The sequence below is a fragment of the Watersipora subatra genome, chromosome 11 (genome assembly GCF_963576615.1).
Source record: "Watersipora subatra chromosome 11, tzWatSuba1.1, whole genome shotgun sequence".
Classification (NCBI taxonomy): Eukaryota; Metazoa; Bryozoa; class Gymnolaemata; order Cheilostomatida; family Watersiporidae; genus Watersipora; species Watersipora subatra.
Genome location: NC_088718.1, coordinates 42100714 through 42127531, shown reverse-complemented (window position 1 = coordinate 42127531; position 26818 = coordinate 42100714). Strand labels below are relative to the sequence as shown.

General features: G+C 37.0%; 1 protein-coding gene across 1 annotated transcript in view; it reads left to right on the top strand.

Annotated features, from left to right (window-relative positions):
- The window catches only part of LOC137408163 (gamma-tubulin complex component 2-like), a 51006-nt gene extending 26484 nt beyond the window's left edge, over positions 1 to 24522 (top strand). The window contains exons 12-20 of the mRNA XM_068094562.1: positions 2221 to 2371; positions 4839 to 5018; positions 9175 to 9248; positions 10541 to 10715; positions 14864 to 15038; positions 18750 to 18893; positions 20270 to 20380; positions 21888 to 22042; positions 23931 to 24522. Of these exons, the coding sequence (XP_067950663.1) occupies positions 2221 to 2371; positions 4839 to 5018; positions 9175 to 9248; positions 10541 to 10715; positions 14864 to 15038; positions 18750 to 18893; positions 20270 to 20380; positions 21888 to 22042; positions 23931 to 23991 (1226 nt within the window). The 3' untranslated portion in view covers positions 23992 to 24522. The remainder of the gene's footprint in view (positions 1 to 2220; positions 2372 to 4838; positions 5019 to 9174; positions 9249 to 10540; positions 10716 to 14863; positions 15039 to 18749; positions 18894 to 20269; positions 20381 to 21887; positions 22043 to 23930) is intronic.
- Positions 24523 to 26818: the final 2296 nt, after the last annotated feature.

The window sequence follows — 26818 nt, the reverse complement described above, 5'->3', positions numbered from 1 at the left end:
GGCCCAGACGGCGTTATAAATTTCATTCGCATGTATGTTATTTTATAAGAAGGTAACCACTTGTATTTTGTGAAAGTTGTTTTATAATCCAAAAACACCAATAATCTCAACAAAATGCTAGCAATAAAATGCTAAGACTGGGTCTTGAACCAGAAACTCATAGAAGCTTCTTCCGTCGATTACAAAAGGTGTGAGGTATGGAGAGTATGCATTACAGACAGCCTCGTTTTAATCAGGACAAATCTCCACCCAGCGTACCGCTAGCGGCAGCAAAGGTCAATGGCAAAGCTTGTAATTATTTTTACCTAGCTTATTGTCAACTAGACGAGCTGAATCACTTTAGGCAGCTGCTGATGTCTTGTATGTTTAATACATGTGGAAAACTAGAGGAACGGACCTTTTAAATGTCGCTTTTTCTCTGGCATTTATTCTTTTAAACATAGATGCTACAATGCGCAACTTTCTTGTTGTTGGTTTGACCCAGACAATTTATCTCACAATGCTGTAATAAAATTGATTTAATTTTAATTTAAAACCTAAACCTTAGAAAACTTATTACAACTCAATGTTACCTCAAAAAGCTGCCAACATAATTGATAAACGACCAGAAAAAGGTTATCACCTGGCAAGTAGTTTACAAGCCCGTAATCCTATTTTTATAAGAGCATGACACTCTGTGGAATTCATGAACTCTGGCTACATACGAACTATGCCGAAATGCACTTGAATATATATTTTTGAATGAATGAAGACTCATGAAGGAACAAAGAAATGCAGTGATCGTACATGTATGTTGAAAATTGTTGGGCTTGTCATCATGACAGGCTGCAAGATTTTATCTCTGCTGCTCTTCAAGAATTTAAACCATAACTGTCACGAACAACTTTTATCGTATTTACTAGGTAAATCAGACACGCTGATTCCGTTTTTGTACTCAAAATAAAGATTAGTCCACTAACTTTCAGAGTAATGAAGGCTTTTTTACAGCGTTTAAATATCGGTCTCGAAAACAACATGAATGCCATAACAAGCTCCGCCCATAAATACGTGACGTAACCTAGCTTTTTAGAAACAGAAGGTACGTAGGGATGTTTATACCGATTTAGAATAATAGAGATGGGTGTTTTAAAATCCATTAATATCTAAATTCAGCCTTAAAAATAATATCAGTCTTTTCTAAAAGGTACATAAGCTATTTAGCATTGCATATTTAAAAAAGCACGATAACAACGCTAGCTTGTGATAAAACCGCGCTTTTTGAGCTCATTTTTCACGGCGTCCAGCCCATTTAAACGTCATGTAACAAGCTACGAGCAATTTTAAATAGTTTATATACCTTTCATAAAAAAACTGAAATTATTTTACAGGCTGGATTTAGATAATAATGGGTTTTAAGACACCCATCTCCATTATTCTAAATCGGACTAAACATTCCTAACTTCCGTTCTTGAAAAAGCTAGGTTTCGTCACATATTTATGGGCGGAGCTTGTAATGCCGATTGCGTTGTTTTCGAAACGGATATTGAAAAGCTTTAAAAAAGCCTAAATGACTTTGAAGGTTAGTGGACTAATCTTTATTTTGAGTACAAAATCGGAATCAGCGTGTCTGATTTATCTAGGAAATACGATAAAAGTTGTTCGTGACAGTTATGGTTTAATACTACTTAGTAAAGCAGTTGATAATTAATTAAAAGGATAAAAACCATCTTCTGATACTAGTAAAGATTGACAGATTGATGATTTGAACAGTCAGAGTTCTGAAGAAGAAACAAGTGGAATTGTTAAATGCAATTAGTTGCTGTACATCTTGTCCAGTATAACATAGATTATACTAGAAGGGCTAAAACTGCCTACAACTTCCTGTAGGAAGCTGCCAACCAGCCCGATGGGGCCAGAGACTTTTCTATTTTAAAACATATCTTGTAGATGGGTGTTTAACAGGTTGGTTCTTAGAAACCAGGGGCTGTTTGGAAACCAAATATCTTTATCGACCTGTCGGAAAGTATGGAGCATATGCGTTTGAAGTTTGGATAAAATCAGTCAAAAATATGAAAAAGCATAGCATTGATGCAGTCTAACAAACACACACGACACGGTGACAAAGTAGGGTTTATTAGTAGAGATATCTATTTAATATTAAATTATAGGCAATAAGGTATTTAAATCCAGCTGATGCAGCGCTGAAAGTCATCTGATACAGGATATGTCGTACTATTTCAGGGGATCAAATCCGTTGTCCAAACGCCAAGGAGATTACATACAGTGAGAAGGATACCGACTACAGAGCGTACATAGTGACAGCGTATTCGTACGCCAGTCAGCTCTTACTAGACCTTTTCAATGGCCAGTATCAGCTCATGGACAGGTTTAGGTGTGTACTCATACCTGTAGCTTAATTCATATACATATTTAATAGTGACCGTTAAGGTATGCAGTGATGACGTCTGTCATCACTGTCAATGACATTTGTCATCACTGGAATCAGCCACTGTCAGTGATCGCTGTCACAATGCCACTGTGTCACAGTGCCAGTGATCACTAGCATTGTGATAGTGATCATTGTCACAATCACTGACTTGATTGTGACAGTGACCAAGTCGCTGTCACAATCGAGTCAGTGACAGTGACTCGATGTACTGTCACTGTCATCATGTACAGTGACAGTACATCAAGTACTGTCACTGTATTTGATGACTGTGTCAGTCATCAAGTGACTGTCATGTGATGGATGTCAAGATGTCACGTGACACATCTTAACATGTGTCAAAATGTGCATACAAAATTCACATCTTGACACATCATGTGTGCAGCGGCAAGATGTGTTGGTTTACCGTATTCATTAATAGCACTGAATTATTTTACAACAGTTTTGTCAGTCGCAACTAATATCATTCCTGTTCCTCCCTTTTTATTGTAAAATTGATAGTTGCATTTTTTCTGTTACACCTCTCAATTGTGTCCAATCATTGCTTTCCGTCTCTACTGTGTCCAATCACTGCTAAACACTTCTCTACTGCATCTAATCATTGCTTGCCACTTCCCTGCTGTGCCCAAATATTGCTAAACACTTCTCTACTGTGTCCAATATTGCCTAACCTTGGCTCGATGAAACTTGTTTTTTTTCAAAAGCATTCAATGCACCAGTTATCACTTCTCTATTGCCTGCATTCAACGGTTGTCATCTCTCTGATGGTTCTAATCAGTGGTTGTCATCTCTCTGATGTTTCCAGTCAGTGGTTGTCCTCTCTCTTCAACCATTGTTTTCTGTGGTTGTCCTCTCTCCTCTGTGTTCAAACAATTCCTCTACCCATTAGTGGTTGGCATCTTTCCACTGTGTTCATTTTATGATTGTGATCTCTTTATCTCATCCAATCAAATTAATAGTTAAAAATCTCTCTATTATGTCAAATTAGACTTTGTCCTCCATGTACTGCACCCAATCAATGACTACCACTTATCCACATTGCCTGCGAGGTCGAATATTATCTATATTTCTCCGTCTCATGCCATCAGGGAATCCATATCATCCTGGACTGGCGTCAGACTATTTGCCAATTTTCATGCCTAATTTGCATGAAAATATCTTCTTTTCCTGACAACTTTAAACCATAACTGTCCTGTACAATTTTTATCGTATTTTCTAGGTAAATCAGACACGCTGATTCCGATTTTTTACTCTAAATAAAGATTGGTCCACTAACCTTCAAAGTCATGAAGCGTCATGAAGTCATTAAAGCGTTCCAATATCCGTCTCAAAAACAACACAATCGGCGCAACAAGCTCCGCCCATAAATATGTAACGTACGCTAGCTTTTTAGGAACAGAAGTTAGAGATGATTAATCCGATTTAGAATGATAGAGATGGGTGTCTTAAAACCTGTTATTGTCTAAACTTAGCCTTCAAAATCTTCTTAGTCTTTTATGAAAGGTAGATAAATTATTTAACATTGCTCGTAGCTTGTTACATGATCTTTAATAGGCTGAACTCCGAAAAAAATGAGCTCAAAAAAGCGCAATTTTATCACAAGCTAATGTTGTTATCGCGCTTATGACTGAAGTTATTTTGAAAATTGAATTTATATAATGGGTTTTAAGACACCTATCTCTATCATTCTAAATCGGACTAAACATCCCTAACTTTCGTTCCTAAAAAGCTAGGTTACGTCACATATTTATGGGTGGTGCTTGTTGCGCCAATCGTGTTGTTTTCGAGATCGATATTGAAACGCTGTAAAAAAATCCTTCATTGCTCTGAAAGTTAGTGGACCAATCTTTATTTTGAGTGCAAAATCGGAATCAGCATGTCCGATTTATCTAGTTAATACGATAAAAGTTGTACGTGACAGTTATGGTTTAATGGTATAGCTTCTGTCTAAGTTTTGTAACGATAGTTTTATATTTCCCTGAGGATGTTAAAAAAAGTGTGACAACAATTTTACAGTTGTTAAAAGCAACAAAATTTTGAACATCTGATCAGTAAAAAACTAAATTTGGTTTTACTTGTGTATTCATGCTCTGGAGCTCTTTGCTTAAAAAGTTTAAAACATGCTTTGTTTGCTTATCTTAGTCTGGTTAACAATTGGACTTAAAAAACTTTGGATGGCCCGGATGGCTGTACAACAAACCTTGTAAATCACATATTGGTAAAAGTGACATGGAGAGGATAACTCCAAGTTTATGGATATGCATGGGTCTAACTTATTGCATACGGTATTAGGCATTCCATTTATTGATAATTATTTTTTTTAGATATTTTAAAGAAAGGGCATAAGAAATGTGAAAGCACTAAATTAGCCTGTTAGCTTTATGATGTGAAGAGAGCTGGTCTACTCTTTTAGATCATTTAAACGCTTCTTCCTGTTGGACCAAGGAGATTTTATCGTTCAGTTTATGGACATGACTGACCAAGAGTTGAAAAAGCCAATCTCGAAGATATCAGAGCAGAAACTCGAGTCTCTTCTGGAGCTCTCTATCCGAACTAGCACAGCCAACTGCGACCCCTACAAGGATGACATACGGTACGTTTTCACGCTCCCCTTAATTTACGCCTCTCTTTCCAGGTTTTTCATCTCCAGTCTGTGTTCAATCTCAACTTTTTGTTTATGCGTCCCTCACGTCAAGTTTTAAAATATTTTCTCAAGAAGTATAGATATTTTTCTATCATTTGAGATTTTGCTTGCTGCTTCAGGTGATTTGATTGTCAGGATGTTTCAAGATTACAATTAACAAAACTTTGTCACAGTTAAAGCACATAAATTACATAATTTTTTATTGTATATTTCAATACATCAGAGTCTTGGCTTTCGAATGAGCTATTGTTTGCCATGGTGAGACAGACATTGGTTGGTGTTTATAGGATTTCCCCAGAGCTCTACTGCAGAAATGTTTACTGGCATAGGCTCGGAAATTGTGATGTCACAATTTTCATATGCGGTGTTGTGTGCTCATACCGCCTATTTTATTGCTTACCGCTTATATTTATCAACTACGATAATGACGCTAGTGTCCGGTAAAGATAGGACAACTCCAGAGAACCAGTGAAGATGACAAAGTAATCAGTGTCATTAGTTCTCCATGTACAGATTATTTCTACTATGAATAACTCAGATTCCAAGCACCATACTATGTTTTCCCGATGATATTATGCACTATTATGCAGTGTATGAAACCTAAAAACTAGGCACTGGAGCAACCACCGTGTTTCAAAATGAAGTTCTAGGTATATTAACCCTTTCACTGACGTAGACGCATTTATGCACTTTCTATGGTCGACTGCCGTAGACGCATTTTTGCAACTTTCCCAGCAATTGCGTAGTAACTTAATTTATTATTCATTGACAACATAGCCAACAATCTTTAGGAGTTTTATGGTATTGACAGTGCTGTCCGAAGATTTTCTATAAAATTAGCCTAAAATAACGGAGCAATTTTAAATTTTTGCTTGGGAATTTACAACTTAAAAACGAACATTTTTTGTGTAAGTTTTTTAAGTACCTCCTGAGTTAGAAAACCGATAATTACTTATGCTGATGACATTATAGCCAATTCAGATTCAGATTTTTGTGATTACAAGATAATTAAAGTAGCCGCACTGACTCTGATGGTGATGAAAGTAATAGTTTTGTAAGAGTAAGGAACATTGTAGAGGATCGTTTTAGCTTCGTAGCGACTGTAGCTTCACATTGCTTTAGCAATGCACAAAGTATAGATACATTTGTGCATTGCACAAATGTATCTATACTATAGATTAATTTTTGGCATAGAACTATTTGTTAATAGGTTAGCAAAATAAAATACATAACAAAAGTGCTCTAGATAGAGTTTGAAGTTGAAAAAATTGTATACATATCATGAAGCAAAATTGGCAATTTTCGGTAAAATGGCTGGCAGTAGACCGATAGCTAAATTTGTACATGGACGGCAGTGAAAGGGTTAAATCTACAATGCTGGCACCTTTGCCGACACATAGACTCACTGCACCGTTCAAGCTGACAGACTGCAAGCATACTTAAGAAGATATTTATGGTCAGTCATGAGATCTCATGGAGGGATGAGACGATCAATACTGAAAACTTGAAAAGAGCAGCATTATCATCACTTTAAGCCATTCTTATCTGAGTAGATTTGAGGTAGCTTGAATATCCTAACTGGATGGATCACTTGCCCTGAGAACTGATGTACTCTTAGCTAAAAGATGGAAAGCGCAATTAGAAAAGTTTAGATGGAAATCTAAAGAAACCGTCAAATGTAAGACAAAGAAAGTGTGTGTGGACCATAATGGATAGCTAGGGATGACCAGAGTTGAAGACGTTATATTAGATCAAAATAAACCAGTTACTGTTGATACTATGATGATGAAGAGGGCATATTTTTTCTACATTTTGTAAATATGTAGCTTATATAATCAAATTGCTGCGTTGGACATCAATATGGCAGTTGTCTTACCACGAGTCTTTTGCACTTAAGACAAGATAACTCCCAGTTATTGATTAGCAGTTCATTAGGATGAAATACCTGCATTGGAGATGTGGAGAGAAGGATTATCTCGGTTTTTAATTAATGCTATGATAAAGGGTGATACCATCTGGTCTCCAATTAGACTTTGGCATGCATCAGACAGGACGTGAGTCAGCATGTCGGGACAGAAAACATTAATCTTCTATCATTTATCAAGCCTATAAGAACTTATATTCTATTTAATGCGTATTTCTCATCATAAGGATTAATTTGCCTTCGAATCTTTAGAAAAAATCCAATTTTTATGAAATAATACAAAATTCTACGTGACATGAAGACGCGAAGCTGTTGCAAATCCCTTGCATCATTTTTCCTGTACTATTTTAAAATTCCAGCATTATGGAATGGGTCAACTTTGTTAAAAAATATATTGCCTATAAGGCAAGAGAAATTCTTGCACATACTATATATACATGTTTTAGTTAAGTAAACTCTGAAAACTTGGGTTTACCCTCGCTATCTAGAATTCGTAATCATGTTATGAGCTTAACGCCTTTATTCCTCGCTTGTGATTTCCCATGAGCAGGCTATTTGGAGCCATTGTGTGTATACCGTGTGACTGTTATTGAAAGTATGCGCATCTTGGGGAAATTCAAGGAACAGACAACCTTATATTAATCATGAAAAATCTCCTCGTAGCATACCATTTAGGCTGAGGACGTGGTATGCTATGAGCAGCAGCACAGGTCAATGACAAATGCTAATTCTTATCATTTGATCCAAAAAGGTGCCACCAGATCTTTCTTTTAATTTATTCCACGGTTTTATTAATTATTTTACATACATATGGCAAAAGAATTGGTTCGGGTTTTATGTGCCTTCTGTCAAGCGACTAGTGATGCTGACAAGAATGTTACGAGTTCGGTTAGCAAAGAATCTAAGTGAGCCTTATATTTACCATAAAATCTTTTTCCGGTTGAATGTGTAGCTTGTTGTCAGAATTTTTAAATCAGTTTGTTGCCTGTAACATCGCAGCGAGTGCTACGAGATATCCAAATTATATCAGAGAAAATAAACCATAATGCTTTTTATGTATTCACCAGAAGCATTAGTTTAGTAATCACATTGTCCACCCCATTATCGAGTAGTGAAGTATGTAGTTATGGTAGAGGCAGCAGTTAACATACGTAGTAACGGTGTGTCTGCAGCTGTCGGGACGACTGATTAAGATAAAATACTGACATGTAAACTAGACTGAAGACTCTAAGGAATACTAAACGGTTTCGCAACTAGTTGGCTGTCAAAACAGACAGATTTGGTTGACGTCACAAGGTTGATGTTGGCGATCGTTGACGATTTGGTTGACGTCGACGTTGAAGTCACAACTGGCAGCCTTATCACGTTTGTCTGCTGCAATGCTGACTCTTTCATGGCTATCTTCAAAACATCAAAAATCAGGTTGGCTGTGGCAGCGCAAGTGAGACAGCACTCACCTAAATATCTTTACTAATGCACAGACGCTCCTAAAACGTATGCCTCCTGTAAACGTATATTCCACATAACGGAAGAATTTATGAAAAGTTTTGCGTCGCGCTACTTAAAAAGTTCCATATAGCGTGAAGTCGGCGCAAGTTTTCAAATTTGATTTTAATGATGCTCATCTCACGGTTAGCCTTAAAATATCGCTTTCCCTCTTGCCGACTTGAGAGAGAAAGCGATGTGTAGGGTTATCGCTAATATATAGTATCTAAAAGAGCATATCGTGCTTCATATTGGAATTGCTCGTGGTTTCAAAAGCTGTACACACAAAATAATTTTTCAATCTCAAAATTTATCTATAGCAAATCGTTGTTTGTACTTGATCTCTCCATAGAAATCAGGATATTGCTAATGTTTATGTTTACGGACCTCCAGCTCCCGTTTTATTCCGTGACTGTTCAAATCAGGCCTCATACATACATCACATTACCTGTACATAAATGAGCTGCTCAGGGAGCGGCAATTAAGCATTACTCTCAAATGAATACCTCATGGAACATACATTTTCATGCTGGTCAGATTCAGGATCATTTTAATACAGTATGACTTTTTATTGGAATCATCCTTGACCTTTTGTTGAGTCCTGACATTAACTGCAGGGCTGTCTTGCCCTACTGCTTTGTATTGCTATAGTCAAAGTTCCCACTAGATATTGTCAGTGTCGATGTCTGTTTGTAGGGTTTCATTGTTGGGTCACGACCTTATCACCCAGTTGCTAACTATTCTTTCTTTGGAATCAAACTACGAACAAGGTTTGTTTGCTATACCTTTGTTCACAGAAACTTCATGATCTTCAACAGTTCAAGTTTGAAATGGCGCAAATCAAAGAAATAAGTTCACCATTTGTTTTTTTAGTATTTTATGTTTATTTTTATAACCTACATTTTTCTAGTAATTAAAACAATCATCGGAGTTGCCATCTGATAAGAGCAATAAAAATCGGGTGTGTTCGTCTCTCGAACAGTTTGTTGTTGGGGTATCAGAGAATTCCCAAAGCGCACAATCACTCCGCGCAATCCTTAATCTTGTTTTTATTTCTCGAACCAACTTTACAATTAGTTATTAATTGGAAGTAAGCATATTATCCTCAGCATTAGTGGCGCTGGAAAATGTGCGCTTGTACTAATTATAAATCTGTGTTATCATGATGATGCAAGACTCCCATTTTCAGCCACACCCTGTTTATACAACTTTTGCTTGCATCTGGATCAGGCCAATGCGGCAGTTAGACATGTTAGTTTTACTGTTGAAGTTGATGCTTTTCAGAGGTGACCATCACCGGAACGATGCCATGGCCTGGAATTTCATGATGGTGTTTTATGAGTTGATTTTCATTTCCTCGTGGATCAATTGTGCTGGCAGTTATGGGTATTGGATTCCCTGTCGTGATTTATCCTGTTTTGATCGGATGTTATTAGCTCAAGAATACTGTTTGTGCTCGTGACAGGAAATTATATTTCAACAGATGTAGCGCCTTAATTCCCTAATACGGAATACATTGAGGCTTACCTAAATTGCTAAGTAGTGAAGCAAATGTGAATTATCTTCTTTTTATGTGATGAAACATCATAATTTAATTCCCATTAGGTATTTTGGAGTAACCATGAAACGTGCCTGTTTGTTTTAACATTCTAAAGGTAAACGATATCTGTAGATTTTCACACTCACAGCACAAAGCAGATATGTATTTTTATACAGCTTTTGAGAGCTTTTCACAAAATATACTTTGTGATATCTGCAATCAATTTAAAAAATCATTTTATTAGCCTTGTCTTCTCTTTGACAATCTCTCTAATTTTTACAGTTTTTTTTGTGTATTAGGCCTTCAAAATATTTTTTGCAACACCTACAGACACTTGTCACTGTCTATCACTTCTACTTACATAAAGCATACAGATGTCTGTATCACTCAGGGCCTGTTTTGGCCGATGTCTTTTAAAATTGTAAAAATGTTTATTTGTCGGCCGCTCAATGGCATTAGACAATAGTGGATTGTTGTAGCGGGTGAAATGTCACTGACAGCAATTTGAATATCATTTTGCAGATGTGAAGCAAATAAACCCGACAGACTTGAATCTCTCCGGACTCGAAGCCTTTTCATTTGACTGTACGGTTAAATGGCCGCTAAGCCTCGTCTTCAACAAGAAGGTCCTCTTTAGATACCAGATGTTATTTAGACATTTGTTCTACATGAAGCACGTAGAAAGATTACTAAACGCGTGAGTTATCTACTCCCGCTATATGGGCTGTAAGGGATGTCATATTGTAGGTCGGAATGTTGACCATAGGTACTGAATACCTAGCCGGTCTATGCTCACTCACTTTGTTTACAAACATTCGTGTTTCAGCCATCACCAGTTGGGATAAGTCGATAAATCTGCGGTTCATCAGATTAGTTTAAGGAACCAAAAATCTGACACATGGTAACAAGTGCTTGCTGGCTCAGCACTGACAGATCATAGCGGGTGATTGATGGCCTTAGAGACAATCTCAATCAACTAAGGGTGACGTGACTTTCTTGTGGTACGCGGCGCAAGCTCACCCTCTGCTAATGATTGGTGTTAATTCTTTTGGATTTGGAATCCCGCAAGTGCTAGGATGTAGTATCATAAATCCTATCGCAATGAGTAGTTAAGGCCCTCACATACGCCATTGTTGCAAGACATGCTCAGAACTGCGTAAATTAGGAAATTTTTTGTATCTCATTCGCTACAAAATTAATTTTTTTACTTGGGCATAATTACATATTCAGCAAATCCCGATGCATATAAAACCGATACAACAATTTCAGTTGTTTTATCATATATGTGTGGCATACGGTGAACCTACTTGGGGCTGAGCCAAACGGTGACTCTATTCAGAGGCTCCTCAAAAAGCTGTTTTCTTCAGATGGCATGGCCATCCAACAACTGTATAAGTAACACATCGTTGATAGCGATCAGCAAGTGGGTTATTGTATCCAATGCATTCGCTATAACACACTGTTGATAGGTAAGATCTGTTGATAGTGATCAGCAAGTGGGTTATTGTATCCAATGCATTCGCTATAACACACTGTTGATAGGTAAGATCTGTTGATAGCGATCAGCAAGTGGGTTATTGTATCCAATGCATTCGCTATAACACACTGTTGATAGGTAAGATCTGTTGATAGCGATCAGCAGGTGGGTTATTGTATCCAATGCATTCGCTATAACACACTGTTGATAGGTAAGATCTGTTGATAGCGATCAGCAAGTGGGTTATTGTATCCAATGCATTCGCTATAACACACTGTTGATAGGTAAGATCTGTTGATAGCGATCAGCAAGTGGGTTATTGTATCCAATGCATTCGCTATAACACACTGTTGATAGGTAAGATCTGTTGATAGTGATCAGCAAGTGGGTTATTGTATCCAATGCATTCGCTATAACACACTGTTGATAGGTAAGATCTGTTGATAGCGATCAGCAGGTGGGTTATTGTATCCAATGCATTCGCTATAACACACTGTTGATAGGTAAGATCTGTTGATAGCGATCAGCAAGTGGGTTATTGTATCCAATGCATTCGCTATAACACACTGTTGATAGGTAAGATCTGTTGATAGCGATCAGCAAGTGGGTTATTGTATCCAATGCATTCGCTATAACACACTGTTGATAGGTAAGATCTGTTGATAGCGATCAGCAAGTGGGTTATTGTATCCAATGCATTCGCTATAACACACTGTTGATAGGTAAGATCTGTTGATAGCGATCAGCAAGTGGGTTATTGTATCCAATGCATTCGCTATAACACACTGTTGATAGGTAAGATCTGTTGATAGTGATCAGCAGGTGGGTTATTGTATCCAATGCATTCACTATAACACACTGTTGATAGGTAAGATCTGTTGATAGCGATCAGCAAGTGGGTTATTGTATCCAATGCATTCGCTATAACACACTGTTGATAGGCAAGATATGCTTGACTCTCATTCTATCCCAATCAGACTCTCAGTTTAAAACTGGTTAACGATATATCACTGTATTTTTGAGTTGTCCCCTCGGCTATTATTTGTAGACTGTGCACAGTAGACCAATGGCATCGTCACGCCTACCCAGGAATGTCAGGAAACATCACAGCTGTCAAACTTTCTCAATAATTCGATTTCGGCGATGCTGATTGGCCGACACTGATTGCTTGATCTATATTTCCTTTCATGATAGTTGCTGCGGAACTAGTATTTTATCGTTTCCGCATCGCATTGTCTAATGAGAACGCTATACGACGGACTATTCATTGATGTAAATGTGAATGGGTTTGAGATAGTGTGAACATTGTTACTACAGATGATCACCAAAGTAGCGTATGATTAACACCGACATACAACGATAGAGCGTGAACCGCTTTGAGGGCATATTAAGTTCTGGTAGTTGATGCTAGCTAAGTCCCAGAGAATATCTCGGATCGTTATTCACACCGTTAGCGCATTGTAATACGTTTTATCAATTTAAACTTATTTTGTAAACTCCAAATGCATGTCAATACTACTAGCTGACTCTGGAATATTTCTACAATGTACATTACTGACAGCTAAAATTGCACTGTTTTGCTTAGGTTGCAGTGAAATATATAAATATATTAAAAATATATTAATATATCAATATTAATATACAGAAACAACAACTGATACACTTATAAATTTATAAGTGTATCAGTTGTTGTTTCTGCATATTAATATTAGTGTATTAATAGCTATTTATTTCATTATGCTTTCATGAAATTGTCATTGCAAATTTCCATAAAATTCTCCTCCAATATTTCTATGAAATTATTGAAATTTTAATTTTTCCATAATATCATATTTATATATGTTCATCAAGTTATCATTGCAGTTTCTATATAATTGCAATGGTTTATAGTAGAGCTGCACAATGATCGCGTTAATTAAACGATTAACGGTCATTACAAATACACGATTAACTGAGTTGAGCCAATTAATCTTCAATTAAAATACAACCGAGGTGGTGATCATGATGTGGTGCCTTTGTATTGTTCAATATATAGCACTAACATAGCAGGTTACCACCATTTAATTTACTAACAAATAAGTATTATGACAAGCAGCACTTTCTTATCAATTATATACAACCACAATTATTTTGCACTCAACTGTGAAACCACAAAGTGAGTGCTAACATTAAACTTGTTTATACAATGCACAAGCACCCGTAAGCACCCGATCCAGCCGTAAGCGGCCAAGTAGTTTAACCGTTCAACATGTTTCTAGGTAATAGCAAGAAAAGCGATTTCAGTATTATTTAATACATGTATCTCACAGTCTATTTTTTGTTTATTTTAGAAAGATTTTTTAAAGTAAATTCCACATTTATTTTCATTTTTCAAAAAATCACAATCATATTTCAGCTTTAGAATATAAGTGATATAAGATTGACACTTTATTGGAACATGAAAGCAGAAAAAAATGTTTTACATACTTGCTAGCGCATTTCCGTACGTTGTTGGAAGTGTAAACAAGAAAGCGAAGTGCACTACATGCCAGAAAGAATTTTCCTACTACCACAGCACATCATCATTAAAAGATAATGTAACTAATTCTCATCCTACCGCGCAGAAATCATCACCAGCTGTCGCAGACAATATTTACTACTACTGTCCCCTGCGAGTGGCTATTCTCTAAAGCTGGCAATATTGTACGTAGGAAGAGGGTATCTCTTTATTCGGATAATGTGAATAAACTGTGCTGCCTCAACTCTTGGCTGACTTAATTATAGACTTTCATAGACTGTTTTCATACTTATAATAATTATTACATCGTAACTTATTATATGTACGTTGTACATAACATGTACTCCTGCTAACAATTGTCTCAAATATAATTAATTTATATGTACCCGTATTATTTGTTTTTGAATATGCAGGTTTTTGCTAGATTAATTCTAAGATTAATCGAAGATTAACGGGTTCATACCAGTTATTAATCGCGATTAATTTTTATAATCGTTGTGCAGCTCTAGTTTATAGCATTGTCATTACATGTGTTCATAAAGTCATCAACGCATTTTTTTAAAAGTTATCGTTGCATTCTTTCATAAAGTTATCATTGTATATTTCTGTAAAATTGTCCTCAAAGGTTTCTAGACAGTTATTGTATTTTTTTTAAAGAAATTGCCCTCATACATTTTCATGAAGTCATCATAGCATTCTTTCATAAATCTATCATCATAAGTTTCTATAAGGTTGTCCTACATTTCCATAAAGTTATCATGGTATTCTTCTGCGAAGTGGTCCTCATATATTTTCATGAATTTATTATTGCATATTTCCATAGAGTTGTCATAATCCGTCTTCATATCATCGCTGTCTTATATGTTGTTAGTGTCTGGGTGAACAACAGCACAGCGAAGGGTTACACAGAGTCACAGATGCAGCAGTTTGCCTGCGCGTTTCTACTCCGCCATAAGATGCTCAACTTTATTCAGCACCTCCAGTATTACATGATGATAGAGGTCATCAATTCCTACTGGACAGAGTTTGAAGCTTCTCTCAGAAATGTAACTATCTATTCGTTGTGAGATATAAATGGGCGGTGAGGCTGGCCGACATTTGTACCCTATTAGTTCAGCTCATAGGGTACAACGTGTTGGTGTTTGTTTCAAATGTTTTTATTGACTAGTTTTGTCCTGCGGGAGGGTACATTTTGGAATTTGGAAATCTGTCGAAAATAATAGGCGTGTTGTTGTCATGTTTGCGTCCAAAGGATTGTAGAGAGGCACTTCACTAAATAGCACTAAGTAACAGCATGTTTGGTATGGCCAGGCAATGTCATGTTTTAGCATCCCTTAAAGATACTAGTTCCCTGGCAGTCTAGTGTGCCGTAAAAAATCGTCAGATGCTCCGATAGTGCGCAGAGAATACGTAGCTGCACAATTATTCGAAAATACCTGAAGGTGGTCTATTGGCGCACGTGACGACGTGGTCGACTGGCGCACATGTTAGCGTGTTGGTCTACTAAGTTGAATGTCGCAGGTTCAAAGCAATCTTTTTTTCCCCGATTTCCAACTGTGGGCTCGGGCGGAAGGCAACAGCTCTTTTTATAGTAAAGAATATCTTGGCCACAGTAAGCGGATCTCTCTGTTTCTTCCTTAACAATATTTTACTGTAAAAGGATGTCTGATGTTAATCTATAGTCATAGAGGTAGCACAGTATGACATATGTAGACTTGTGAAGTATGGCCATAGATATCATAGAGTTATAGTCATAGAGGTAGCACAGTATGCTATATGTAGACTTGTGAAGTAAGGCCATAGATATCATAGCGTTATAGTCATAGAGGTAGCACAGTATGCCATATGTAGACTTGTGAAGTACGGCCATAGATATCATAGAGTTATAGTCATAGAGGTAGCACAGTATGCCATATATAGACTTGGGAAGTATGGCCATAGATATCATAGAGTTATAGTCATAGAGGTAGCACAGTATGACATATGTAGACTTGTGAAGTATGGCCATAGATATCATAGAGTTATAGTCATAGAGGTAGCACAGTATGCTATATGTAGACTTGTGAAGTATGGCCATAGATATCATAGAGTTATAGTCATAGAGGTAGCACAGTATGCCATATGTAGACTTGTGAAGTACGGCCATAGATATCATAGAGTTATAGTCATAGAGGTAGCACAGTAGGGGAAGACGGGGCACAGTGAGCCAATTTTTTTGTTTCTCAAATAAAATATAAGTGACTGCTTGAATTGAGCTGAAACTTGGTCTATAGAAAGTTCAACATGTTGTTATTATTGTATTTCAATTGCAATGCTCCATTTTGGATCAATCGCGAAAATTTATTGTTTTTGCAACATGTTACACCTGGCTCACTTTGCCCCACTACCGGGGCAAAGTGATCCACCCAATGGGGCAAAGTGAGCCATAGCAATAAATATGTGATTTGATTGCACATAATATATATTTGATATCTTTAACTATATTAAAAATAAAGTTTGACAATGGGCTAACTGAATTAACTGCAAAATATGTGGAAATGTGATTACAAGCTCTTAAAAGCTCAAAACGAACAGTTAATCGCAGACATCACGAGACTGCCGTAGATTAGAATCTCTTTCCAAAACGGCCCAAATGGGACGTAGTTGTACAAGATGGCTTCTGTTTACACTTTCACGCAACTTCATTCGTCGAAATACTTTCACAAATATAGTTCACGCATTCAATAAAACCATGGCTATTGTTCTTACGCGTCTATTTTATCCTCATTTTAATGCTGTCACTTTCAGCACTGATAACTTATAACCTACCATGAAAATTTGTTTAATTTTTTAACCTTAGCTCGAAGGAGTACATATCATTGTCTGATAAACATGATGAGCCTGTTGGTCACCTGTGATAATCGGAAAATATTGCAGAAATTATTCGCGAAGTATGGGTCACATGATCAGATTACGACTAGACGATTAGTTCAAGTCGAAACAAAGCTGTAAAGTAACGAGCACCTATATCTGATACAGGGTCTTCGGATAAACCCGAAGTGCTTGTACTAAACTAGTGCTACGAGAAGTTTTATATTGAGCCTTTTATTGGCCTTTCAATTCATGTGAGAACATCTCGTGACAAAACAACAACCAAATGTAATGACTACGTCAGAGAAATAAACTGATTTCAATCTATGGTGGTTTCGTGATGGCCACGATTAACTGTTCGTTTTTGAGCTTTTAAGAGCTTGTAATCGCATTTTCACATATTTTGCACCTGCAACACAGCAGAGTAAGACATGGTGAATCTTTTGATACCAAATAACTGTAATGTGAATTTTGTTGCAAGTCAACCTTTGCTAGTTTCGTACCAAACTAAAACATGATCATTGATGTTAATATTGTCTCTAGTAGGACTTGGCACATCTTCCTTTTCATCTTCATCTGGACTTTCTTCATCAGAACACAATAATTCTTGGGCTAACTCTTCTTTTGATGAAGAATCTGTTGGCTGTTTTTTCTTAGTTTTTGTTGTCTTGTTCTTAGTCACACTTACTTTGGATGTTTTTAGCGTAGATCTAAACCAAGTAGACACATGTTGCTACACTTTAAACACCGGCTCACCTGCTTTCTTGTTTCTTGACCAGCTTGGTGGAATGCTCAAGTCATTAGCCATGCTGTATTCGTAAGCTAGTTTGCGTACTTGTTCAGCAGATAAACCATAAAATCTGTTGTCTAGATTTTTTACATGGCCAGCCAACTCTTCTTCTTGCTTCTTGGTGTAAACTAGTTTCACTTCTACGCTGTGCACCTCCAACACGTCCTTTTTCAATATGCCTCTTAAGGGTCATACAGTTCACACCATGAATTTTGACAGCTTCTTGAATTGACTTTCCATTTCCTTCTTCAATAATCTTTGCAGCATATTCTACTTGACTTATGTCTGCCTGCCTAGTTTTACCTTTGTAGTTTCGTACCATTCTAAGATGTAAGCAGTACTTGCTTTAGTTTTGTGTAACATTTTCAAGAGTTTGTGTATGTGCGGGGCAAAGTGAGCCATTGGCTCACTTTGCCCCAATTGACTTTTCTTGAGAAAAATAAGCATGCAAGAAATTGTAGATGCGCAAGAGTGTTCATGTTTTACATGCTTACTATAATCATATGGGGTAATATTTCTCTACATTTTTATTTATGTAAAACAAAGCATTAACGCAAAATGAAGACCACAAACTCAAAGCTGGAAATTTACAAAAAACATCAAAAATCAGTTTTTTGCTAATAAATTCCTTACCTTCAGCTTTCCACTGCTCTTTCTTTATTCAAAAGGACCTCCAGTGATCACATGACCTCTTGTAAAAACGATAACTCCAAATACAAATTACAATTTAAAAAATATATGGTGGATCACTTTGCCCCTTGGCACACTGTACCCCGCCTTCCCCTATGCCATATGTAGACTTGTGAAGTATGGCCATAGATATCATAGAGTTTTAGTCATAGAGGTAGCACAGTATGCCATATGTAGACTTGTGAAGTATGGCCATAGATATCATAGAGTTATAGTCATAGAGGTAGCACAGTATGCTATATGTAAACTTGTGAAGTATGGCCATAGATATCATAGAGTTATTGTCATAGAGGTAGCACAGTATGCTATATGTAAACTTGTGAAGTATGGCCATAGATATCATAGAGTTAAGGCGACTGGCAGGTGCTATGTAATTGCTGCATAAAAGACTCAGTGGCTCTGGTTCACTGGTGACACTACACTGCAGGTGTCCAATGTGGATGATGTACTAAGCTTGCACATGAACATGTTAAACACGTGCCTACACGACTGCATGCTTACCAATCCTGAGCTCCTCAAGACTCTCAGTAAACTACAGTCTGTGTGCATCCTCTACTGCAACTTTATGCAGGTAAGCGACCAGGACACCTGCTTGCTCTTATCACTAAACCTAAATGTCAGACTAAGATTTTGCGTCTGTAATTATAAGCATTCAATGGCTCATTTTCGTATCGTCTTATCACCGGCTCTTATGTTTTTAATTTCCTTGAAACAAGAGCATGCCATGTTAATCTCTGTTGTTACAGCTGTGAGGCAATCATTTCCTTGAAACAAGAGCATGCCATGTTAATCTCTGTGTTCACAGCTGTAAGGCAATCATTTCCTTGAAACAAGGGCATGCCATGTTAATCTCCGTGGTCACAGCTGTGAGGCAATCATTTCCTTGAAACAAGGGCGTGCCATGTTAATCTTTGTGGTCACAGCTGCGAGGCAATAATTTTCATGAAACAAGGGCATGCCATGTTAATCTCTGTGGTCACAGCTGTGAGGCAATCATTTCCTTGAAACAAGAGCATGCCATGTTAATCTCTGTGGTCACAGCTGTGAGGCAATAATTTCCTTGAAACAAGGGCATTCTATGTTAATCTCTGGTCACAGCTGTGAGGCAATCATTTCCTTGAAACAAGGGCATGCCATGTTAATCTCTGTGGTCACAGCTGTGAGGCAATCATTTCCTTGAAACAAGGGCATGCCATGTTAATCTCTGTGGTTACAGCTGTGAGGCAATCATTTCCTTGAAACAAGGGCATGCCATGTTAATCTCTGTGGTTACAGCTGTGAGGCAATCATTTCCTTGAAACAAGGGCATGCCATGTTAATCTCTGTGGTCACAGCTGTGAGGCAATCATTTCCTTGAAACAAGGGCATGCCATGTTAATCTCTGTGGTTACAGCTGTGAGGCAATCATTTCCTTGAAACAAGAGCATGCCATGTTAATCTCTGTGGTTACAGCTGTGAGGCAATCATTTCCTTGAAACAAGGGCATGCCATGTTAATCTTTGTGGTCATAGCTGTGAGGCAATCATTTCCATGAAACAAGGGCATGCCATGTTAATCTCTGTGGTCACAGCTGTGAGGCAATCATTTTTTTGAAACAAGGGCATGTCATGTTTATCTCTGTGGTCACAGCTGTGAGGCAATCATTTCCTTGAAACAAGGGCATGCCATGTTAATCTCTGTGGTCACAGCTGTGAGGCAATCATTTCCTTGAAACAAGAGCATGCCATGTTAATCTCTGTGGTCACAGCTGTGAGGCAATAATTTCCTTGAAACAAGGGCATTCTATGTTAATCTCTGGTCACAGCTGTGAGGCAATCATTTCCTTGAAACAAGGGCATGCCATGTTAATCTCTGGTCACAGCTGTGAGGCAATCATTTCCTTGAAACAAGGGCATGCCATGTTAATCTCTGTGGTCACAGCTGTGAGGCAATCATTTTCCCTTGCAGCGCACCTATCACTCAGCGGATGTCGACAAAGGAGTAACGAGCATCACGCTGACGAGTAGTCTCCAAGCAGTGCCTTCATCCGCTCGGCAGCAGAAAAAGACCACCCAGGCTGTAAGTTATCGGTAGAGAAGAGATGAAGTGTCTGTAAGGCGCTTTGATGTGGCATTGCTTCAACGAAATAACAGCATTATGCACTCAGCCCTCTACATACTAAGTTTAACTCTATGATACACATATGTTACAGCGCTTCTTGTCTGCAACAAGAGCTTCACACGAAAACCAGTTGTGTTTCTATTTTTAAGAAATATACACACTCAAATTCAGCATACTGCAATAATTATGTTTTTTCACTAGCTTCTAAAACATCACTTTTGTAAGAGTGGAATAAAATCTCTTCACTTTATTTGATTTCTGTTTTTTCATTGAGCTCTAAAAGTATAGAGCTTCAATATGATATTCAGTTCTAAAGCAATTGCGCTGTTCTAAGTACTTTCAGAGTTGATTGAAAGTTGTTAATTTAGTCTGGGGTCAGGTGACCTGCTCGTATATACATGGTTAGAGTTCAAAGTGTTTGGGGTTGAAGATCGAGGTTCTGTTGGGCTATGTTCAAGCGAAACAATTTGCTAACATCAGGCTTTTTAGCAGAATTTATTATGTAGAAATGTCGGGTCACCAAATGTCACCAAATGTCGGGTCATGTAAGCATCAGTTTTTTTGTGACTGGCTAAAAACAAGCTTCTCATAACCGATCATTTGATTATGTATAAAAAAAACTCTCGAGTTATTGTTTACAATATTCTAGTTTGAATTACTGATTTCTTCAGCCAATCACGATCTACTTCCATAGTATAGATCTTTCTTTTGCTAGCAGTACACATAGATTATTTTAGTGGTACATTTATATAGGTGTTTGGTTAGATCATGTTTAGTGAAGCTAGCGCCCGACTTGACCTTGAATGACAGGCTCTGCCTACAGATTGCTGGAATATTTTATTTGTTAGAGGTCGACAAACTCATTTAAGAAGTGATATTATTAGAAACAATCAAAGAAGACGCCGGTAAAAGTAGTTTTTTATCTACTTTGACCTTGATTTAGCTGTATTCTATAGGATAACTGATAAATTCAGCTATCAATTTTGTATGATCGTTTTTTATGTAAGTGTCCAATGTAAGTTAATTCATTGGTCAGCTGCTCTAAACAGTAACACAACAATTTTTATATGCCATCAAATGACTGGCGGAAATCATAGTTGTTTTTGAGCTATAGTCAAACATGCATGTACATTTCAGTCAGTTACGAGAGAATGGATGCTTCGAATGACCTGAAATACAGTGGTTCTGTATAAGACTCCATATATGGCATATAACAACATAGTATTAATAGATTGTTTTACCTGAACATGGCCTAACAGGTTCATTGATGAAATGAATTTTTATTTTCTCTATTAAAATTTTTGATTACTTGATTACATCACTCTGAGATTTAGTTGTCGGTAGTGCTGCCTATGAGGGCTGCCTATAAAGGCTGCCTATGAGGGCTGCCTATGAAGGCTGCCTATGAAGTTGTGAAACTGTCACTAGTTATCTTTTTGTTGCTATGAAGAGTCTTTGTTGATAGCTGGTGGCGCAGCATGTGTCAGATCTGGCACTCGACAACAGCTTCTATAAAACCATCGCCAACTTTGATAAGAACTTTAGTGAAACCCTCACACAGCTGCTGACAGCCATCTCAGAGCTCAAAGCTGACACCAAGCTGCTTCATATTCTCTACAGGTGAGTCACTCACTCCTTCCTCCTTACCATTGCATTTAATTTACATTTTGACCTTTTAATTCGAGCAGTTGTCTTTTCTTGTTAGTGTCTTGGTTTTTTATTTGAATACTCACTATGTTTCCATGACGCGCATTATACCAATTTGGAGTTGTGCGCATGTTGAGCTTTAATGGTCACCTGACGCCAGTTAACGCTGGCGCTTTGTTAAAAAAGTTAAGAAATTTTATGCCATAGGTCAATAATTAGCTACGCAATCTTGTCATGCTCAGCAGCGTTTGGAAATAAAATAAAAATGTCTGAAGCGTGAAGATGTTTAAAATAGAATATTTTATTATTCGAATAGAATTATTTGCAAACGTGAAACACTCGATAAAGATTGGTGAGTAATGAAATTTTCACCAACCACCATATCACCAAACACCAATCGCATATTATTAGCTACTCAGACTAAAGCAGTGGTTTTTAACTTTGTTGGATGTACTGAACCCACCAGTTTCATTTGCGCTTTCACCGAACCCTTCCGTGTTGAAAAATCCAATATAATTTTTTTCACATTCAATACATGTATGTTCTACTGGTACTCAAAATGAACTGTGCATTAACATCACTGTGTTCAAGAATAAAAACCAATACAATGCATGAACTCATAGGAAATTACATATCTTTTCATGAAGACATTACCTTACAAATTAGTGTTACTTTTGCTGTTGCCTCTGAGAGGCTCAACCAAACCCCTCAGACTGACTCACTGACCCCCTAGAGTTCGATGGAACCCAGGTTAAAAACTACTGATCTAGATTATCAGCCTTCTAGGTTACTTGTACATCTGCCATGACCTTTTGTGATATTTATCGTTGGCTAGGTCTGGTTTTTCCAATTAGGCAGATATAACAGGTGATCTATCACTTCTCAGAACACAAATGGAAAACATTTCACTAAGACTTATCCAAAATTTATGATTTTCACTTTTTTTGTGCGATAAATTTATGACAACGTATTTTTATATCATTGTTATAACTAAGATAACTGTTGGTAGAATATTTGATATTAATGGAAATTAAGTACTTTGGTTTGTTGCCTCGGTGTAAAAAATCAGGTCTTTAACCTTTGGCGAAAGGTCAACTGACTGCTCACAAAGATGCAGAAATCATGTTGTAACACAAAAAAAACAATAACAACGCCAATCTGATAGAACTGATAACCATATTCCTTTATCAAATTTTTTCCACAATAAATTTAGAATATTAGGAAATCATTTCGCCACAACGAAACAAACCAGTAAGTACCTTCTAAATTCACAAAGAAATATTGCAGTTTCCAAATTTTTATTTCTAGTTTGCCATAGATAAGAAAAATTTTAACCAGTGCTGGAAACGAATTTCTGCGGCTCATGCAACTAAAATTCTACATTATTGGTAATCAGATATTACTGACAATTATGGCTGGTTTGTGATATTTGATAAAATGAAGCCTGCCTTTTGGCCAAACTGCAAAATGATAGCAATTTTCTTTTGCAGTTGAGTTTACTAAACGAGAAAAAACAAAGCCCTGCCTCAGTATTTCAAATGTAGTGCTTCTTGTGCAGAATTTGCTACTAATTTACGAAAACTATAGCTTTTATAGAAAAAAATATTGCATGCGTGGAAAAAAATGTTTTTGCCACGCATTTTTTGTGGCAAAAACTATTTCATCAGAACGAGTGAAAAATTCTGTAGGAAAGGAATTAATGGACTCCAGGTAGCTCGAAAAATCCTCTTAAAATCATTTTCGAGGCTCACATTTTAGGTCAAAAAATTGGTTACGACATACGAATTTCTCAAGATTTATTTATCAGCAAGAAGATAGCCTGTGGTCACACTATCATTGAGTCTGTCTGTCTCTTCAACAGGGTCAACTACAATGAGTTCTACTCCCCAATACTAGATGAGTCCCTGGGTGTTGACAGATGAGAGGTAAATGAGATACAGTCTAACATATTTATGTGATGTGTTTTTGAGAGTTGTGATGCGTGTGCTGTTGTGTCAATTTTATGTATATATATATATATAAGGAGAGATGAGATTGTATAATAAATATCTTATTGTCACTGTGTATTGCCTAAGCTCTCTCCACAGTTTTTTTGTGCATCGTAGGTGGGGTATTAGTACGCCTCAATCAAGTGTTAACTGTTGTTTAGAACAGGTTTGTTCAGCTCATGGCTATTACAACTGCCTTAGGTTTCTGATATAAATATATTTGATCAAATCTCAATTTTGTCTGAAGCGTGTAGAGGGATTTTTGTGAGTTACAAAAATAGTGTGTTAACAATTCGACATTGTCAATATGCATCAAGAACATGATTGTTAACACTTTTCAACATAATTGATCGGCAGCTCTCGTTACTTCGCTATTATGTTGAAATATTTATGAGCAATTACAAAGTTTGATATATTACTTTAGTTAATTATTTCAATATAGGCAGCGCTATATTGGTTGTATTTTAAACCCACAACTGGCAACTTCTGGTACTGTTGTGCAGGCATGAAGAGAAAAAGGCCAAATTATAATATTATAATCATCTTGTTATATAAATGAATTTTCGTTATAAAATAAACATAGTAGAAAGCTTGTAATTATAATATATTTTGCAGTAAGTAGGAACAGGAGGGTTACGTAAGTATTAGTGAGTGCAAATATACGGGTTCATAAAATTCTTACTGTGCGCATCATAAGTGATGCTGTTCGGTAAAATACAGATTCCATATCGTCAAAGCTACAGTGGTCTACATGAGAATTTTCCTTATCAGTCCATATCAATCAGTGGATCATAACTCATCTTTAGGCGCCATAAATTTGTAGGCTCTGAGGCTATAGGTAAGATATTGAGCAATTTAATTATCTTGGGAAGCAAAACAAATATTTTTGTGTTATGAAACACGCAAAAGGAGAGGTATCTCCCCCTTTCTGGGGTCCTTAATGCATAACACAAGGTGGTACTATATATCTGGGTCACGGTGAGGATACTCCCTTTTTACATTCCAAAGAGCTTATCTGATATAGTCTACAGGATTAGTGGTAGGCAGTTACCATTTGAGATTGCGCGGAGATTACTGAAGAAACATTTTGTTGGCACCTATCAAATAGACATAACCTCACTTCGCATCTGCTGGTACGGTCCTCCTAGCCTTAGTGTATTCGCATGTGATATGTTGGGTGGAGGATAACTTTTCCGGTCAATTATACTTTGCGTATTTGTGGCTCAATTAGTATGGTGTTCTAAATACTTTACCTGCCAAGAGCGCATTGGGCATCATGTGACACACGCCTAGAATGACTCAGCTTTGTATGCCAAACAATCCCGTTCTTGATTGCTAGGCACATTCCTTTGGCTAGAGACCTTGGTGGCCTGAGTGTATGAAATTGAGGCTGGAACAGGCATTTTGCTAATTTCTCATGATTATGGAGGTGTGATGGATCACTTCTTACCTACCCGTGTCCTTAAGGCGTACAAAAATCAATTAGTATGATAAAATTTATGCCTTGGAATAAAAAAGTTGTAATTTTGAGCTATTCATCCTTGATCAACCATTGTGCGTTACCCAATCCCAATCAAGAGAAGCAGGAACATTTGTAGGATTAACTATTCCATGTTTCACTTCACTATATTTTTCTCTGGCTTACTTTGAACTTGGTTTCTACATGACTTCATTATATAAAATGGTCAATATAAATGTACATATTCAATTTTAAAATATAAAAAATAAAAAAGTTTCAATAAAAGTATATGAGTTTATTTTGCTGGACAGATTGACATTTATTTGGACTTTAATTTTTGATCAATAGAAGGCAAGCTCTGTCACAAACTGTAAAACACAATAATTGAAGTGCGCTTAGTTGGATTCAACTATGGAAACATTTCCTTCATAGGGCTACCATGAACTTCTGCAGTAAATAAAATGTGGTATGAAGAATACAAGGGGGCGGTGGGCTTCCTCAATGAGCATATTTTGTCATGTCATCTCCGTAATTCAGTAATAATAGCAATATGGAAACGGCAGAATTTTTGTATACTACAGGTTTTATGGCTTATGAATAATGTTAACATGGTGAAGAAGCCAGAATTTTAATATATTGCCATTTTCTCATAACCTACTGACAGCTATTGTGACAGTGGGTATGTATTGATTGGTATATTGGAGTTGTGTATTCTTGATTTTTGGGTCTATTGGACATCAAGTCAGCTGTGCAAATTTGCGAGGTTAATCGTTTCCTTTACATTGAGTTATTGAATAATGTATTTTTTCTATGTGTCCTTATGCGTTCTATATGTCCTCATGCGTTCTATATGTCCTCATGTGTACACATGCGTATACATGCGTATTCAAAGGGAATCTTCAAGTACCAAAAATGATTGGATGTGTGTGGGCAATTCCTAGAACATCGAGTATGATGTCTGCTTAGCTAACTACAAGCAGAGGTCGTGGTTTTGTAGAGCCATTGTTGTACAAACAATAGCTCTATGATATCAACGATACATGTCTGGGTCTAGTGGCAGAGGAATGTCAACGACTGGAAACTCCAGTTACAGAAATCAATTTACAAGGTGGTAACAAGAATGGATGCCATTCTTGTTACCACCAGTGGCCTTTCTGGGAATTGAATTCCATCTTGTTATCAAGACCACTAGAAGCTGCATCTATGAATATTCTAAGCACATGATTTAGCAGTTATCAACCCTTGTGAATAGATTAAGCATATTTTAAAGCCAATAAATGACACACTTAATAGTGAAGCACG